The sequence below is a fragment of the Mastomys coucha genome, unplaced genomic scaffold (genome assembly GCF_008632895.1).
Source record: "Mastomys coucha isolate ucsf_1 unplaced genomic scaffold, UCSF_Mcou_1 pScaffold22, whole genome shotgun sequence".
Classification (NCBI taxonomy): Eukaryota; Metazoa; Chordata; class Mammalia; order Rodentia; family Muridae; genus Mastomys; species Mastomys coucha.
The window spans coordinates 106,833,060-106,850,790 of NW_022196905.1; the positions used below are offsets into that span (position 1 = coordinate 106,833,060).

General features: G+C 49.9%; 1 protein-coding gene across 1 annotated transcript; it reads right to left on the reverse strand.

Moving 5' to 3' along the window:
* Positions 1-2,430: 2,430 nt before the first annotated feature.
* On the reverse strand, positions 2,431-14,841 carry Selplg (selectin P ligand). Its single transcript, XM_031337456.1, has 2 exons — positions 14,713-14,841; positions 2,431-3,729 (listed from the first exon to the last, which is right to left on the reverse strand). The coding sequence occupies exon 2, from the start codon at positions 3,722-3,724 to the stop codon at positions 2,453-2,455; it is 1,272 nt and encodes a 423-aa protein (XP_031193316.1). The 5' UTR covers positions 3,725-3,729; positions 14,713-14,841; the 3' UTR covers positions 2,431-2,452.
* Between the last annotated feature and the right edge of the window lie 2,890 nt (positions 14,842-17,731).

Below are 17,731 nucleotides of genomic sequence, written 5' to 3' on the forward strand. Positions count from 1 at the left end.
GAAATCCGCCTGCCTCTGCCTCCCAAGTGCTGGGATTAAAGGCATGCGCCACCACCGCCCGGCATAAAACCTGTGTTCTTATACAGCATCCCCAGGAAGGGGACGAGGGCCCTGGGGAAATAACTGTTCGGTTGCCCTCAAGTCAAGTAGCTTCCAGGTCTGTGAATGCTCCCCTCTACTGTTTCTGATCCAAAGGCGAGACAAACCCAAGATCTTCTCAGTCTACCCGCTGGCCTTCTCTGAAGGTCCAGGGGGAAGCAATAGTCGTTGCCACCTCCAGATGCTGGGACATCTCCCTATTGTTCTCTTCCTGTCTCCATCCCTCTCTCCCATAATGAAGCCTTTTCTTCGAGCCCTGGAATTGTGGGTCACACCCTCAGCAGGTAGGGCAAGACCTCTTCTTCCCAAAGAGGCCCCAGAGAGTGTTTTCTGGAAGAGAAAAAGCATTTTCTCCCAGGAGGCAGGGTGTGTCCCAAGCAGCTGTCTCCTTCTGTCTGTGGAAAGGATGGGAAGAAGGACTTGGAGCAGGACAAGAGTTACGAGTGCCATGACGCCTTGGTGTCCCAGTGAGGTGGACCTGTGGCCCACAGATGGGCAGCCCTCCTGAATGGCTGGGGTGGAGGGGTGGTGTGGTGTGGAGGGGCTCTTGGAACATAGGCTCTAAAGCCAAGGTCAGAAAATTGACAAAACTGTGACCCTGTGTCTTGCTGCCCTGCAAGTAGGGGTCAATAAACTCACAGAGCCTGATCCAGTTTGCTGCCTGTTTGTAAAGGTGTGTGTGTGTGTGTGTGTGTGTGTGTGTGTGTGTGTGACACCCATGCATGTATGCATGCATACATGGAGGCCAGAGGACAGTCTCACCTGTTGTTGTTAAGGAATTTTCTTTTGAGTTGGCCTCTTATTGGCCTGGCCTTTGGAAGTAGGATAGACTCTAGCTGGCCAGTGAGCCACCCCACCTGTCTCTGCTGCCCCCAGGGTGGGGTTAAGAGTGTGAACTCACTGTCTTAGCCTTAAAAAAAAAAATCCAACAGGGCTGGAGGGATGGCTCAGTAGTTAAGAACGCTGACTGATCTTCCAGAGGTCCTGAGTTCAGTTCCCAATAACCACATGGTGGTTCACAACCATCTGCAATGGGATCCAATGCCCTCTTCTACTGTGTCTGAAGACAGTGACAGTATACTCAAAAACATAAATAAATCTTTTTAAAAAGTCAGCCAACCCCAAGGGACCCTCCTTCTTAGGCCCAACTTGGGAAGGGTGGATTCAATAAAGTTCTCTAGTTTGTTTGTTTGTGTAGTTGTGTTCATTTGTTACCTGTGAGAGTGTATGTCAGAGAACAATTTGGGGAAGTCAGCCTTCTCCTTCCACTATGAGGGCCCCCTTCGAGCTTAGGTCATGAGGCTTAGCAGCAAGCACCTTCACCCACTGAGCCAGCCAGCCAGACCCAGTTGTAGTTTTCTCTGAGACAGGGTCTCATGTACACCCAGCCTTGGCTGTTAACGAGCCAAGGATGACCTTGAACTTCTGATCCTCCAGCTCTCTAGTGCTTGGATGATGGGTATGTCCTATCACGTGCAGCTTAAGCTCTCCAATGCCCCCTTGTATTTGTCCAAGCTCTATTGTCTAAGAGCGGCATGGACATTGGCCTAAGAGCCTCTGGGAGGGCTGGAGGTGGCAGCCTGGGTGTATGAAGGACTCAGCTACGGTTTATTATCATGTTTTATTATCATGTTTAGTGAGTGCCTGTGCTGGGCCGGGATGCAACACGAGATCACTCTGTCACTGCACAGAAACTAATTGGTTCACACAGACCCAAAGGAAGGACCATCCCTCCAAGCCAGGGACCTGGGAAACCCAGGCTGCCCCTCACTGGGGACAGAGGAGCAGACATGGTGGCCCCCCACAATGCTTCTTTCTTATCAGGCAAAAAAGCCTGAGAATGGCTTTGGAATAAGGGAGCTGAGTCTTTCTTTCTTTCTTTTTTTTTTTTTTTAAGATTTATTTATTATTATAAACAAGTACATTGTAGCTGTTTTCAGGCACACCAAGGATGGTTGTGAGCCACCATGTGGTTGCTGGGATTTGAACTCATGACCTTCAGAAGAGCAGTTGGTGCTCTTACCCGCTGAGCCAACTCACCAGCCCCAGAGCTGAGTCTTTCTTGAGAATGGAAGGACAGGAATCCAGTGACCTGCTGAGAGGCACCAGGGAGGGGGATCCAGAACAGGTGGAGAATAATTGGTCCTTGGCCTGGAGACCACCAGGATTCATGAATGAACAAGAAAGTTCAGGACCTTGGAGGCTCGGGACTCAGATTGGAGTGGTCCAAGGATCCTTCCCTAAAGACTCTCATGGATAAGTTTCACCCAGGAAGCCCAGATCTATGGCCTATATGACCAGTGGGTGATCGTGGAGCCAACAAGGGTCTGGCTCAGGTGGAAGGGCCAGGGAGTCAAGGGAGGAAGCTGTGCAGGGTGAGGTCATCCCCATCTGGGTCCCCACTGGGCTCTGTCTTCAGGTCCTGGACCTTGGGCAGACCCCCATTGGCTGTGACAGGGGCCCCATCGCCCCCCTCAGGTAGCAGGGATGAGATGCAGATCATCTCTGTGGGGGAGTAGTTCCGCACTGGGTACGTGTGGGTCTTACGGGAGAGACGGACTGCCAGCACCACCGTGCACACAAGGAAGATGGTGGCTAGCGAAGCTAAGATGAGGATAATCAGCAGGCATTGCTTCACCGGGATGAGATCCGAGGTCCCTGACGGGGTTGGGGCCGGTGAACTCCCAGGGGTCACAATCAGCCTTTTCTTCTGGTCACTGTCAGGTAAGTGGCCATTGTTCTGGTGAGTCACAGATGGCCCAAGGAAGACGGTAGACTCATTAGACGCCGTGGACACCGACTCCATGGTGGTAGGTTCTGTGGAAAGGGCTTCTGTGGCTGCAAACGTAAACAGACTTTCTACAGCCCGATTCTTGGGAAGCTGGGTGGTCTTTGCCTCCGGGGTTGCTGGCTGTGAAGTCTCTGCCTCCGTGGGGGCTGGGTGTGAGATCTCTGCCTCCGTGGGTGCTGGGTGTGTGATCTCTGCCTCCGTGGGTGCTGGGTGTGAGATCTCTGCCTCCGTGCGTGCTGGCTTTGAGGTCTCTGCCTCCGGGGTTGCTGGCTGTGAAGTCTCTGCCTCCATGGGTGCTGGGTGTGAGATCTCTGCCTCCGTGGGTGCTGGCTGCGAGGTCTCTGCCTCCATGGGTGCTGGCTGCGAGGTCTTTGCCTCCATGGGTGCTGGCTGCGAGGTCTCTGCCTCTGTGGATGCAGGTCGGAAGGTCATCTCCACTGTGGTCAGACTCCACTGTGTGGCAGATTCTGTGCTCAGCATCCCCACAGCTGGCCCTCCTGTACTTGAACCAGGAGGGCCAGTGCTGGCAGCCTTCACAGTGGCCGTCTCAGAGGTTCCAGCCCTTATGGAAACTCTCTGCTCTGGCATGGCCATGGTAGTCAGGCGCTCAGGGTGAGCAGCCATGGTGTCAGTGACATTTTTTAGCAATTCTGGGGGATCTGTGTTATACGTATAGTCAGGGTCCTCAAAGTCATCATCCTCAGGTATCTGTCTCCGTTCCCGGAGGTGCACAGGACTCAGGGCTTCCTTGGTTCCGTGCCCCCAGGGGTCCTGAACTAGAAAGCTGTTGCCAGGGCCCAAGATGGTCAGCAGCAAAAGGAAGTGTGGGAACATGGTACCTGGGGAGACAAGAACAGAGATGTGGTGTCAGCCTGTCCCTGCCTAGGACTTCAAGACAGTGCTGGTCTGGTCTGGGGCAGGGACTGTGGTGGCAGACATCTCCTGAGATGGAACCCTCGGCTGGAAGCTTTGTGCTTATCCACACAAATAATGCCAACCGACCCTCAGAGAAGCTTCCTTGCCCTCCCAGCAGTTTGGGTTAAATTTTGTTTTCTCTCCCCCCCTATTTACTTTTTAATATATATTTATATGATTTTGGGTTTTTGTTTGTTTGTTTGTTTTTCTTTTTGAGACAGGGTTTCTTTGTGTAGCCCCTGGCTGTCCTGGAACTCACTTTGTAGAGCAGGCTAACCCCGAACTCAGAAATCCGCCTGCTTCTGCCTCCCAAGTGCTGGGATTAAAGACGTGCCCCACAGCCCGGCTATTTATTATATTTTTGAGACAAGAATCTCATCCTAGGCTGTCCTTAAATGAGTGATCCTCCTGCCTCAATCTCCTGAGTGCTGAGATTATAAATAGGAGCCACCAGGATCAGCAGTTAAATATAGACTTTAAAAGAACAAAAAAAAAAGCTATTTCTCTTATTTCTGTGCGTAGGGGTGTTTGGCCTGCTTGGATGTCCGAGCATCATATGTATGCAGTGAATGAAGAGGGTGGGGATCCTCTGGAACTGGAGACACAGATGTCAGCTGCCATGAGGGAGCTGGGAATCAATCCCTGGTCCTCTGGATGAACAGCCAGTGCTCTTAACCACCAAGCTATCTCTCCAGCCCTAAAATATTTTATTTCTACTAAGCTAGCGGCTACAGCCCCAGCGTTGAGATCCTGAGGCAGAATGACTGCAGGAAGCCAAGCTACAGACTGAGGTCAAGGCCAGGCTGTGTAACTTAATGAGATTCAGTTTCAAAAGAAAAAAAAAATTAAGGGAAGAGAGGAGGGAGGGGAAAGTATGTAGAAAGACAGACAGACAGAAACAAACAAACAAACAAAGAAACAAAGAAACAGGGGGCTGGAGAGATGGCTCAGAGGTTAAGGGCACTGACTGCTCTTCCAGAGGTCCTGAGTTCACCTCCCATCAACCACACGGTGGCTCACAACCATCTGTAAAGGGCATCAGATGCTCTCTTCTGGTGTGTCTGAAGACAATGACAGTGTATTCATGTACATTAAAACAAAAAAAAGATTGTCAAAAAGAAAGAAAGAGACAAAGAAACAAAGAAACCAAGAAAGAAACAAAGAAAGAACAAAGAAAGAAAGAGAGAAAGAAAGAGAGAGAGAGAGCAATAAATGTATTTATATATTTTTAAAAAGGTTTAAAGAAGTCTGAAGGGTCTGGGCGTGGTTACACATACTTGTAATCACAATACCTGGGAGGCAGAAACATGAGGCTCAGGAGTTCAAGCTCATTCTCAACTATATAGGGAATTTGAGGCCAGCCTGGGCTACATGAGACCTCGTTTCAAACTCTCCCCCCACCCCTAAAAAGAAACAACTCCCTCAAAGCAGAAGCAATTAGGGGCTGTGACTCAGCGTTAGAGAGCCTGCTGAGCATGTGTGAGGCCCTGGCTCCACTTCCAAAGCCTGAAAATATGAAATTAAAAAAAAAATTGAGCAATGTATAAAGATACAGCAGCTCTCTGGAGGCAGAGGCAGGTAGATCTCTGTGAACTCAAGACCATCATGATCTATATTCCAGGCTAGCCAGGGCCATGTAGTGAAACCTTGTCTCCAAAAAATTTAAAATAAAAGATAAACAAAAAGAATAGAAAATTTATTTGTGGGCAAAACAACCCGTTGGAGTATAGTAAATGGGGTTTGACTTCTGTTTTTATCTGTTTCTGTTTGGAATGGTCTTACTGAGTAAGTGCTGCTGGCCTGGTATTTCACTTTGTGATGTAGGCTGGCCTTGCACTGAGCAATCCTCCTGCCTCTGCATGAGAGGGGAGTGCCTCTGAGCCTAGCAAAGGAAGTCTTTTTTTTTTTTTTTTTTTTTTTAGAATTATTTATTTATTTTAAGTATATGAGTTCACTGTCTTCAGACACACCAGAAGAGGGCATCGGATCCCCCATTACAGATGGTTGTGAGCCACCATGTGGTTGCTGGGAACTGAACTCAGGACCTCTGGAAGAGCAGTCAGTGCTCTTAACCGCTGAACCATCTCTCTAGCCCGCAAAGGAAGTCTTATTTACTATATTCACTTTTCTTTTAAAAGAAAGATTTATTTTTCTCTTATGTATACGAGTGTTTTGCCTGTCTGCAGGTAGGTCTGGGCACCATGTGTATGAAATGGCCTCAGCAGATAGAAGAGGATATCAGATCCCTGACACTGGACTCACAAGTGGCTGTGAACCGCCATGTGGGTGCTGGGAACTGAACCGGAGTCCTCTGCAAGAGCAGGCAGCATTCTCAGGGGTAAGCCATCCCTCCAGCCCCCACATGCACATTTTTGCGTTAGTTCTCCTTAATGCCTGGGTTTTGTTTGTCTTACTTATTTCGTGTCTGTATGTGTTTGTGCATACCTGTGTGCATGCCCAAGTCATGGTGTATAGACAGAGATCAGAAGACAACCCGCAGGAGCCTGTTCTCTCCTGTGGGTCCAGGGATTCGAACTCACATCATCAGGCTTGGCAGCAGAAACCTTCCTAGCTCTCACCAGCTCTTAGTGTCTGTTTTAGATATTAATGGTGTCATGGCAACAAATTATAAGCAGACCAGCGGGCATCACACCCAAAATACAGCGGCTGAGCGGAAGAGCCTACCCCTATTTGAGGACAAAGCCAGCTCGTTGGTCCTTAATGTCTCTCCTTACCCATTACCTCCTTTGACCCCATCTCTCTGTCCCTTCCCTACCCCACACAATCTTTGTCACTCCTCAGGTCTTTGTCTTTTTTTTTTTTTTTTTAAAGATATATTTGAACTGAACAAGGAGTACACCAATAAACATGCCAAAGCGGATGGGAAAAGGCCTCAGCCCTACACAAGAACTGCAGGCACAGGCTGGAGAGATGGCTCAGCAGTTAAGAGCACTGACTGCTCTTCCAGAGGTCTTGAGTTCAAATCCCATTAACCACATGGTGGCTTACAACCATCTGTAATGGGATCCGATGCCCGCTTCTGGTGTACCTGAGTACTCATATACATAAATAGAAGAAGAAGAAGGGGGAGGAGGAGGAGGAGGAGGAGGAGGAGGAGGAGGAGGAGAAGAAGAAGAAGAAGAAGTACAGGCACCCAAGGAATCCTGAAATGCAGAGAAACAGTCTCCCCAAGAAAGAGCCCACTGACTGGTTATCCACTACCAAATAGTCGTCCCCAAAAACATGCATGCAAGTGACATCATACAGACCGAGTGGGTTGTATTTAGGAATAAATGTGTATACACCTACATATATTCATGTAACAATGAAAAGGGAAGCCATGAACTTGAAAGAGAAGGAGGGAAGGGGAAATGATATAATTATAATCTCAAAAATTAAAAAAAACCTTTTAGACAGCTTTTTAAATTATTCATATGATGTGCCTGTGTAGGGATGTGCGTACCTAAGCGCGGGTACCCGCAGATGGTAGAAGCAATGGATCCCCTGGAGCTGGAGTTACAGGCAGTTGTGAGCTGCCAGATGTGGGTGCTGGGAACTGAACTCAGGTCACTTGGAAGAGCAGCAAGTGCTCTTAACCACTGAGCATCTATCCCTTAGTACATCTCTTGCTCTGTTCCCTTTGTCTCCTGGCTTGGACAAGGGAGATGATCAGACCCACCTCAGAGCTGCTATGAGGCTATCATGAGGGCCACCGCAAGTTCTCGGACAACATCGGCTGCTGTGGTTGCCTCCATCCACTTACCCTGTAAGTCCCTCAGTGCCCAGAGCCTTCAACTACAAGTTCAGTGTCCAGGAGGAATCTCCCCTCTCAGAGAGCTCAGCTTCCAGACTTGTCTGTACATGGGACCTCTGTCCTCCCAGAGAGGGAACCAGGGAGAATAGCCCCTTTCCTGTAGGCTACCATCCCCTGTCACCTCACTTCCTCCAGGCAATGGCCAGTGGCTATAGAAGTCAGAGTCTGGTCCTAAAGAATGCTGTGGTGGTGGGCTGGAGTGATGGCTCAGTGGTTAAGGGCTCTGGCTGCTTGCTCTTCTAGAGGTCTTGAGTTCAAATCCCAGCAAGCACATGGTGGCTCACAACCACCTCTAATGGGATCTGATGCCCAGAAGGTGTGTCTGAGGACAGCTACAGTATATTCATATAAATGAAAAAAAAAAAAAGAATGCTGTGGTGGGGGGCTCGAGAGATTGCTCAACAGTTAATTAGGGCACTGGCTGCTCTTCAAAAGATCCTGAGTTCAATTCCCAGCACCTCCATGGTAGTTCACAACTGTCTGTAACTCCAATTCCAGGGGATCTGACATCTTCACACAGACACATATGAAAGCAGAACATAAAATCACATAAAAAAAAAAATTAAACTCTGTGGTGAGTGGCAGGCTCTGGGTATTGGTTGGTGCCCTTTAGCAGGGTACAACTCCACCAATAGTGTCTCTGCAGCAGATACCATCCACACCTGCCTGTCACTTCCTGTGTCCTTTACTTGTGTGACTGGCAGGCAGGAGAGAGGGACAAGGTGACTCAACCTGTGGGCTTTTCTGTGCTTTGCTCAATCTGATCTCCCTCATAGGCTACTTACTTTTTATAATGCATCTTTATGAAGTTTTTTGTCTTTTGGGTTTTGTTGTTGTTGTTGTTTTGAGACAGGGTTTCTCTACATAGTCCTGGCTGTCCTGAAACTCTTGTCTGTAGACTAGGCTGGCCTTGAACGCACAGAGATCTGCCTGCCTCTAGCTCCCCAGTGCTGGGATTAAGGTGTGCACCATCATGCCCAGCTTGGTCACATCTAATAAAGAAACTATGAAAACAAAGAGTACGGTACTTGCAGGGACAGTTACTTGAGAACATAGCCCTAGTGAAAGAGCAGAGATGCTGGCAGAGGGCTCAGCTCAGGCTGTGGGACTGCTTGGGAGCTTGAGTCCTGATTGGGAGAAAGGCCAGGTCCCACAACGTTCAGGAATCACCAAGGTCCTAGAAAGGGCAGCAGACTATGGTGGAGGGCAGAAGGAGGTCCAGACACTGCATCTTAGAAGCTGTGTGACCTAGAGACAGGTGCTTGCCTCTCTGAGCAGGGTTCCTTCTGGAAAGGAATACATGGCCCCTGCCTCGGCCCCACTTTCCTGGGGGGGAGGGCAATGCAGGAAAAAGCCACCGGTGCCGAAGTCCATGTCATTATTACGACACCAACTCTGTGTGCACAAACACACACCCCTCCCCTTGGTTCCTGGAAGGTATAGCCTCAACCACTTCCTGAAAGAAGGGGATGGGGACACTACAGAGGCGAGTTCCTGGGGGCAAGGCAGCTTGGAGGGTCTGAGGGTCAGGAGCCCTAAGGGGCTCTCTCCATAGGGGGCTATCTGTTCTACCCACCATCCCCTGTGCGCACAGGAGCCCTAAGGTGAAGACAGGGCTGGCCTGAGTCCCATACTCATCCCCACAGCAGCTATGTGACTCGGAGCACCCTCTCTGACCCTCAGCTGCCTCATATGTAAAATGAGTGATGTTGTTTCAAAGATGTCCCATGGAGGGTCCCAGAGGTTGGCTTCTGAAGGGAAGGGATCAGGGAACACCTTTTGTGAGGACACGTGTACAGGGAGGCCTCAGTCTCAGAGGGCCATGGAGATGAGCATGCTGCCACTGTGGGCAGCCAGGAACAGAGAGATAGCCCTTCCCTGTTGAGGGAAGGAAGGAGCAGGGTGGAGGCTCCTGGTGTGCTAGCAGCTCAGGAGGACCACTGTAGCCCCAGGAGCTTGAGACCAACCTGGACAACACAGCAAGACCCTGTCTCACATAAATAAGTAAATGCATTAATTAATATAATTTCTTTTTTAAAATATGGCTAGACATGCTGATGAATAGGCTGCAATCCCAGCACTTGGGAGGCAGGGGCAAGAAGAGGTTCAGCTATGTGTCGGTAGCTGTGGGTGTGCCTCTGTGGTAGAACGTTTGCTTGCTCAGCACAGGAAAAGGAAGAGATGAGATTCCCTCAGAAAGCCCTAATCTTTGTGCTTGGGCTCGGCCAGAGCGACCAGCTTGACCCAGAAGTCATACATCACAGAAATCCCTCAGTCTCCAACAAACCAGGGCCACTGGCCACTACAGGCCGGTCCCTGCCACCTGTGTACCTCAAAAAGACAGACCCTGGAACACTGCAGCATCTGTCCTCTGGATTCATGCTGCTCCAGTGCAAGCCACGCCCCACAGCAGGTTAGCCACGCCCACAGCAGGTGGAACAGAGTCCGCCCTCTAGGAGCTTCTCTGGTGGATATTGCTTGAGATCCCTGTGTGCGCTCCAGTGTAAGTGACTCTCGTCAAACCCACATCTCGCCTCCACTGTGGGTGGGTTCTTCCGTGGATGAACTTCCCCGTCTTCTCCCAGGGAAGCAGCAGATCTCAGGACCCTCATGATACAGATGAGGAAAGCAAGCCTTGGAGCGATGGCCTGCCCCTCCCCTCCTCAGATGACAGGAAAACAAATTGGGGCTAGGCTGAGTGGAGGGTGGAGACAGCCACATCCGACTTGTCTTGACGCTTGCCTGTTTCCTGTCCTTCACCCCTAACCAGACACTACCTCCCTAGCCTCTGGCAGACTTCTAGGGGTCTCATTCCTCCACGAATCTTGGACCCTGAACTTCATCTCAAAATCTCCGACTCCAAGAGAAGCAAAGCCTAGACCAACAACCAGGGAACACTGAGGCACAAGCACCCCAGGTCCCATGAGGGGTGTATATCCTGGTGGATGAGACACTGTGTGGAGAATCAGATCAAACAATCTAAAAGCTGTGTGACCTTGGGCAACTCAATTTACCCCTCAGAGCCATGGATAGCTGCAGTATAGCTGTCTATAAGTTCATGGTAGCATAAGTGTGTAAGAAATACATCAGCACACTTTACCAGACACATAGAGTAGCCAGGCCCACGTGGGAACCCTCACCTTAGCCTAAAGCTGGACAACCTTGTCTAACACCAGCCTAGGAAACAGGGTATGAGAATCGATAGCCCAGCAGGGCAGTGGTGGTACACGCCTTTAATCCCAGCACTTGGGAGGCAGAGGCAGGCATGTTTCGGAGTTGGAGGCCAGCCTGGTCTACAGAGTGAGTTCCAGGACAGCCAGGGCTACACAGAGAAACCCAGAACGTAGGTTCTCCAGAATGGCTGTATGGCTGTCACTTTCATAGTGTCGTGAAGACAGAGCATCATAAATCATAACATTGATTGGGTCAGTGTATGCAGAGACAAGAGAATCCACTCCTCGTGGGGCTGCCGAGGGTGAGTGGGGAATGGTCATGGTCCTCATGAGATGCTCAGCAAACAGTAAATGCTCAATGAAAGTCAGTTGTCATCATCATTATCATCATCATGATCACCACCACCACCACCATCATCATCATCTTGAAACAGGGTTTCTCTGTGTGGCCCTAGCTAGTCTGGAAACTCACTATGTAGACCAAGCTGGTCTTGAACTGAAGGAGATCCAACTGCCCCTGCTTCCTAAGTGCTGGTACTAAAACCACGCATGGCTCATAATTTTGAATTTTGCATTTAGGGCAAGGGGATCCCTGCTAACCACTGAGGGATCCTGGGAAATCCCCAACTTTGGAGCCAGCTATGACTGGCCTTTGGCTTCCTTAAAGAACTGAGATCCCCAGAAGCTGGTCTCTAGGGCAGGACCTGGACACCGCCCTCCATCTCAGCCTCCTCAGGTTCATGAGTCACATGTTCCAAGTGAGGCCTGCATGCTGGGCACTGCTCTAAAAGCTGTCTGTGAGTCCTTGGTGCACCCCCCAATTGACGGATAGGAGCTGTCACCCTGAGGCCCACTGGGTGCCCAGAGCTGTGTCTGCAGCAGGTGGCCAGGAGCAGTAATCTCCTGCAGAGCCCATCTCAGCCCCACACAATCTGTTCTTGGAGCCATTTGGATCGACTCCAGGCTTGGTTCAACATCTTCCACTCTGTAAACCTTCCTGATATTTGTTTCCTAAAACTCCAAGTGAACGAACCCATGAACTCCCTAAGCTGAGCACCACAGCCACCTGTGTTCTGAACCTGCCGCACTGCACACGCAAGCCGTCTCCGCCATCTCTAGCTTCTTCGTATTTGCCAGCGGACACATCTGCCTTTTTTGTCTATCCTATGGAGGACAATTCCCATTCTCACTTTATGTTTGCTCCGAGGCAGGCTCAAGTAGCCCAGGCTAGCCTACAACTGGTTGGAACCCCAAATGACCTTGAATTATTAAGTATCCCCCCTCTGCCTTCCAAGTACTGAGGTTAGACCTGTGTGTCTTGACACTCAGCCTATTATCTATCTATCTATCCATCCATCCATCTATAGACATAGTATCACTATATGTCCCTGGATGGCCTGAAACTTAACTATGTAGACCAGACTGGCCTCAAACTCATAAGAGCTCTGCCTGTCTCTGCCTCTAGAAAGTGTTAAGAGGCAGGCAGTGGCGGCACACGCCTTCAATCCCAGCACTTGGGAGGCAGAGGCAGGAAGATTTCTGAGTTCGAGGCCAGCCTGGTCTAGAGTGAGTTCCAGGAGAGCCAGGGTTATACAGAGAAAATCTGTCTTAAAAAAATAAAAAACAAAAACCAAAAAAACAAAAAAAAAGGAAGTGTTGAGATTAAAGGTGTGTGCCTTCATTCCTGAGCCCTGCAACTTTTTAGTAGTAGACACCCTGTGTGTCTACTTAATATCCTGTGGCTCCTTGCAAGGCCACGTGCACAGTGTTAGACAATGTGGGGGGTCCTTAACTCGAAGAACCAAGCTTGGCTTGTTGGAACCCCAGGGCATTGGCTAGCTACAGATGAGGCCTGTTGTGTAGCACAAATTAATTGTAGGCTTTACACAGCCCAGCCAGCCTGTCTCCTGCCAGTGTCCTCCACTACCTGCTTCCTGCTCTATACAGCAAGGGGGACTGAGAGACCTGGTCCCCATGGGCCCAGGGTTCTGCAGCCAGGAGGCCTGTGTCACATCCTAGCTCAGTGCCTTCTTGGCTATGACGTCATGTGTAGCTGCCTCTCCCCTCAGAGCCTGGTTTTCCCACCTATAAACAACAGCACCATCCGCCAGGAGTATCTGGGTGATCCCAAAGCCCCTCTGGTGACCCACCCAGGACCCAACTCAGGTTTTCTGGAAAGCTTAGCAGGAGGGCCCAGTCCCTTCCGTCCCCCAGTTTCAGCCGTCTGGCTACTGGCCAAGCTGGTGAGGAAGGAACCTCCCCACAGGGTGTGGTACTAACAGAGGCACCCAGAAGAGCTACCTCCCTAACCCTTGGACACCGAGAGGCCAGGCCCTTGCAGATGGAAATGAGTTATGGGAAAAGGAGACCAGCAGAAACCCAGAGAAGTCCTGACAATAGGAGCTAATCTCCAGCTACAGGGGCAGGGGGCTGGGGGAAGCTCAGAGGCAGAGCACTCACTCGCCAAGCTTGCAATAAGCCCCAACCTCACACAGCAAAGACAACGCAAATCTGCAGGAGTCGGGGATGGGACCTGATGGGTTTTCAGCCCCTAACATCTCCATTAGATCCCAAGTACAAGCTCTCAAGAGTGGACTAGGGGTGTGGCCAGTAGGCCGGATGCTCTCCTAGCAGACATGAAGCTCTGGCTTTGATTTCCTGCATCAGTGAACTAGGCGTGGCAGAGGCACATGCCCACAGTCATAGCACTTGAAACATGGAGGCACGGAATTAAGGTCATCCTAGGTGACACGGTATGTTTGGGGCCAGCCTTGGCTACATGTGATTGTCTCAAAAACACTGAGCCCGGAAGAGATGGCTCAGCAGTTAAGAGCATCGCCTGCTCTTCCAAGGGACCAGGTTTGATCTCCAGCACACACACGGAGGCTCACATCCATCTGTAACTCCAGTCCCACCGGCCTCATAAGGCACTGCACACATGTGATGCGCAGATGTACATGCCCTCAAAACACACATACACATAGCACTTTTAAAATAATAAGACCAACTGAAAAGCAATTTCCTATGAACAAGTACTGTTTTCTCAATCTGATTTAATTTAAAAAACAAAAACAAAAACAAACGAAGGGTTAGGGTGGAGACTAGATGGCTCTGAGGGTCAAAGTGCTTGCCGGGGAAGCCTGCTGACCTGAGTTCAGTTCCCAGAACCCACCGTGGAAGAGAACTGACTTCCCCAAGTTACCCTTTGACCTCCACACATGCTGCATGACACTCATGTGCCTGCTCAGGCACACAAGTGCACATGCAATATGCACACATGCAAGTATTAATAATAATAATAATAATAATAATGATAATGATAATAAATGAAAATAAAATTTAGATCAAAGAAGATTGATGCTTGGTGGTGCATGCCTGTAATCCTAGAATGAGGCCAAGGCAAGAGACTAGCCTAGGCTACATAGAGTTATAGGCTAGCCTAATGAACAAATGGAGACCATATCTGATTTGAAAGAGAGAGAGAGAGAAAGAGAGAGAGAAAAAGAAAAAGAGAAAGAGAGAGAGAGAGAGAGAGAGAGAGAGAGAGAGAGAGAGAGAGAGAGAGAGAATATCCCAAAGAATGTTTCATGCCTTAACAACCTCGAGACACCCTCCACAGTCTTTCTGGACTCGTCTGCTCTGGCCTTGAGCTTCTCACAGATGAGAGGAAGGGTGGGATAGTGTCTAGGGAGAGGGCCCGGACTTCTCGGAGTCTCCACACAGAGACTGCCAGGTCAGCCTGGTAAACAGACAGCAGCTGAGCATTTTCAGCTAAGGGTGGAGAAGCCCCAGTCTCCTGGGAGACCTCGGCCCAGAGTGTCAGTGTCACTCTGAAGGGCCCAGGCACCACCAATGCGAAGGCGGGCTTCTTGTCCCTTGGGCCCCCAGCCACTCCCCATGGTTTTGCAAACCAGACTTACCGTGCCCAGTAGAGCATGGGGCAGCTGCCTTGGGGCCCAGAAGTGACTCTGCCTCAGTGACAAGGCCCCAGTCCACACTGCCAGACACTTGTGGTCCCAATCCGCCAACTAACCCCCAACGGCAGGGTGTGGAAGAAGGAAGCGAGAATGAGGTTACTCAGGCTGGTCACGTGACGCCCCACACCCCCTTGTTTGTGACAGCTTTGGTGACAAGTCTGATTAAAGCTGGGTGGGCAGTGTGATAGTGGTGTGTTGGGGCTGATAACAATCTTGAAAGTTCAAGGAAAGTGTGGGGCTTTACTGGTGAGGGGACCTCTGCATGAGACCTCTGAGAAGAGTCACAGTTATTCCATGGGCACCTGAGAGAGGCAGTCAGAGAGAACCATGCCATGGAGGCAGAGGCCAGATGGAAGAGGGTTTCAATTCCATTCAAGATGGAGACTGGGAGGCAGAGGGGCAGGAACTGCAAAGCACCCACCTTTTGGGGGTTTGTACATAGAGTGACTTTTTTGTGTGTGTGTGTGTGCTCATGTGTGCACACATGTGTGCTTGTGTGCACGTGTGTGTATACATGTGTGTATGTGCATGCCTTTGTATGTGTGCTCATATGTATATACATGTGTGTACATGCACATACGTGTGTGCACATGTGTTTGTACATGTGATTGTGGGGGGGTCACATGCATGCGTGTGCATACCCCCTAACCCCTCCATGTCTCTATAGCTCAGCTTGGCTTCAGGATCCTCCTTCCACCCGGGCTATAAGAGATTTTTCCTCTCACAAGGTTCGACATAATGGAATGTAGTGGTGTTCACTTCTAACCTCAGCACTGGGAATGCCAAGGCAGGAAGAGCACTGTAGATCTGAGGCCAACCCGGGCTAAAGAGTAAGACCCTGGTTTAGCCACTCCATGAACAATACAGCAGGTCCCTTTAGCATCAGTCAAGGACTCCCTGGGCAGGGAGGGCCATTTCCCAATGGATTTCTCCCTTGTCTATTCCTTTGGCCAACCCCTACATCTCAGGTTGAACAGCAGGCATGGTCTCATGCCACCCACCTTGTCCATGGGATGGTGAGACCAGTCAGTAAACAGTTGGTAGACCATTACCACATACCTTCCAGGAAACGCATCACTCCAGGGTGAGCTCCAGGGTCAGGCAGGAGATGAGGTGATAACACAGGCAAAGGCTGGAGATCTAGCATGCACAGCATGGATCTGGAAGCAGACAAAGGGATTAGCCTCCAGGATCTGCCCTGCAGTTTTGCAAGGCCAGACTCAGGACACATGGAGACAGAAGGCCATACCCTGCCTTGCACGATGGAAGTTGCTTAAAAACAAAAGCCAGGGGTGAGGTGGTGTGTGCCTGTCATCCCAGCACTTGAGAGGCTGAGGACAGTCTGGGTTATACAGTGTTAGGCCAACAAGGGTCACATAGCTTGTCTCAAAATACAAAACAAGGCTGATGTGAGGGCTCAGTGTATAAAGATGCTTGCAGTCAAACCCTGATAACCTGAGTTCAAGTCCTGGAATCTGCCAAGTAGAGCTGAATTCTGAAAAAGTTGTTTTCTGTCTCTCTCTGTCTCTTTGTTTCTGTCTGTCTGTCTGTCTGTCTGTCTCTCTCACACACATGTGAGAGAGACACATGTATGTGAGATATACATACATGCACAGATATGCACAAAACATAAATACACAAAATAAAAGTGTTTAAAATAAAGCAAGTAAATAAAAAAAACAAAACCAACCAACCAGACAGACAGACAGACAGACAGACCGACCGACCCAAGGCTCCAGCCAGCCATGTCAGGACCTTTCAGCCGCCTTAGGAAGCCACCACTGGGGCCCACAGCTGAGCCAACTGAACAGACAGATCAGCTACAGAACAGGACTCAGATCCGGGCTGTGACGTGAGCAGCATGGGCATTGCAAATGTTTTTTGCCTGGCATGCTGGCAAGTGCTGTGCCACCCAGCTTCACCCCAGCCTGCTTATGTAGCAAGGGGCAGCGGCCCTTCAGCCCTGTCAGGGTCCATCAAACAGGAAGAACTGCTTCCTAGAGGTTTGCACACTGTGGTGTGGATTCCAGTTGATGTTTTCTCTGGGGCCCCAAAGCCACATCCTCCTGCACCTGACACCTGTGGGGCATGTGCTCACAGTGAGCAGTTCTGTGCCTCTAGGAATGGAGCCCAGGAGACTCCCCCACCACACTCAGGGACAGAGCAATGGGACTCAGCTGGGGGAACATTTGGGGAAATGTCATGGAAATATGTCCCTTGGTGGAATATGGCACAGGTGCTTAAAAACCACACCCATGCTTGTTAAAGCAAACTTGAAAGGAGGCAGATCGAAAGACCCTGAGCAGACAGACAGGCAGTCGTGGCAGACAGGCCCTGCTTGATTTGCAAACAGACTCCAGCAAAGCTTCAGTCTTTTCTTGGAGCTTCTTAAAGACAGTCTGAACTTTAAAGGCACCCAACCAATCAGAAGTAGCCAGTACAGTTATCACCAATCACTAGGAATCTTCCAAGCCAATCGGATCTTTATTTTTGTGTGTGTGTCTCCAAGTACCCTTGGCAGTACTCCTGAACCTTGTCTGGCTTGAAGCTTCTTGATTTATTAATTTTTACTACATTGTAAAAACACACACACGCTGTTGTAAGATTCAGAGACACTCCCCCCCCCCCCCCCCCCCCCCACTGTTGTAAGATTTGGAGAACGGAGTCTTATGTCCAGGATGTCGTCCCACTCACAAAAAATGCAGAGGTGGAGAACGATGCAATTAGCTCCTGGAACTCACTCTGTAGACCAGGCTAGCCTCGAACTCAGAAATCCACCTGCCTCTGCCTCCCAAGTGCTGGAATTAAAGGAGTGCACCACCATTGCCCGGCCTAGCATGAGGTTTTTAATGATCCAGTATACTGGGATCGTCCAGCATTCAGGCAAAGGCGACCCCAAGGAACAAAAGCCCACACTTTTTATACCTTCCGAGTACACAGGTTTACAGCATGAGTTGATTAT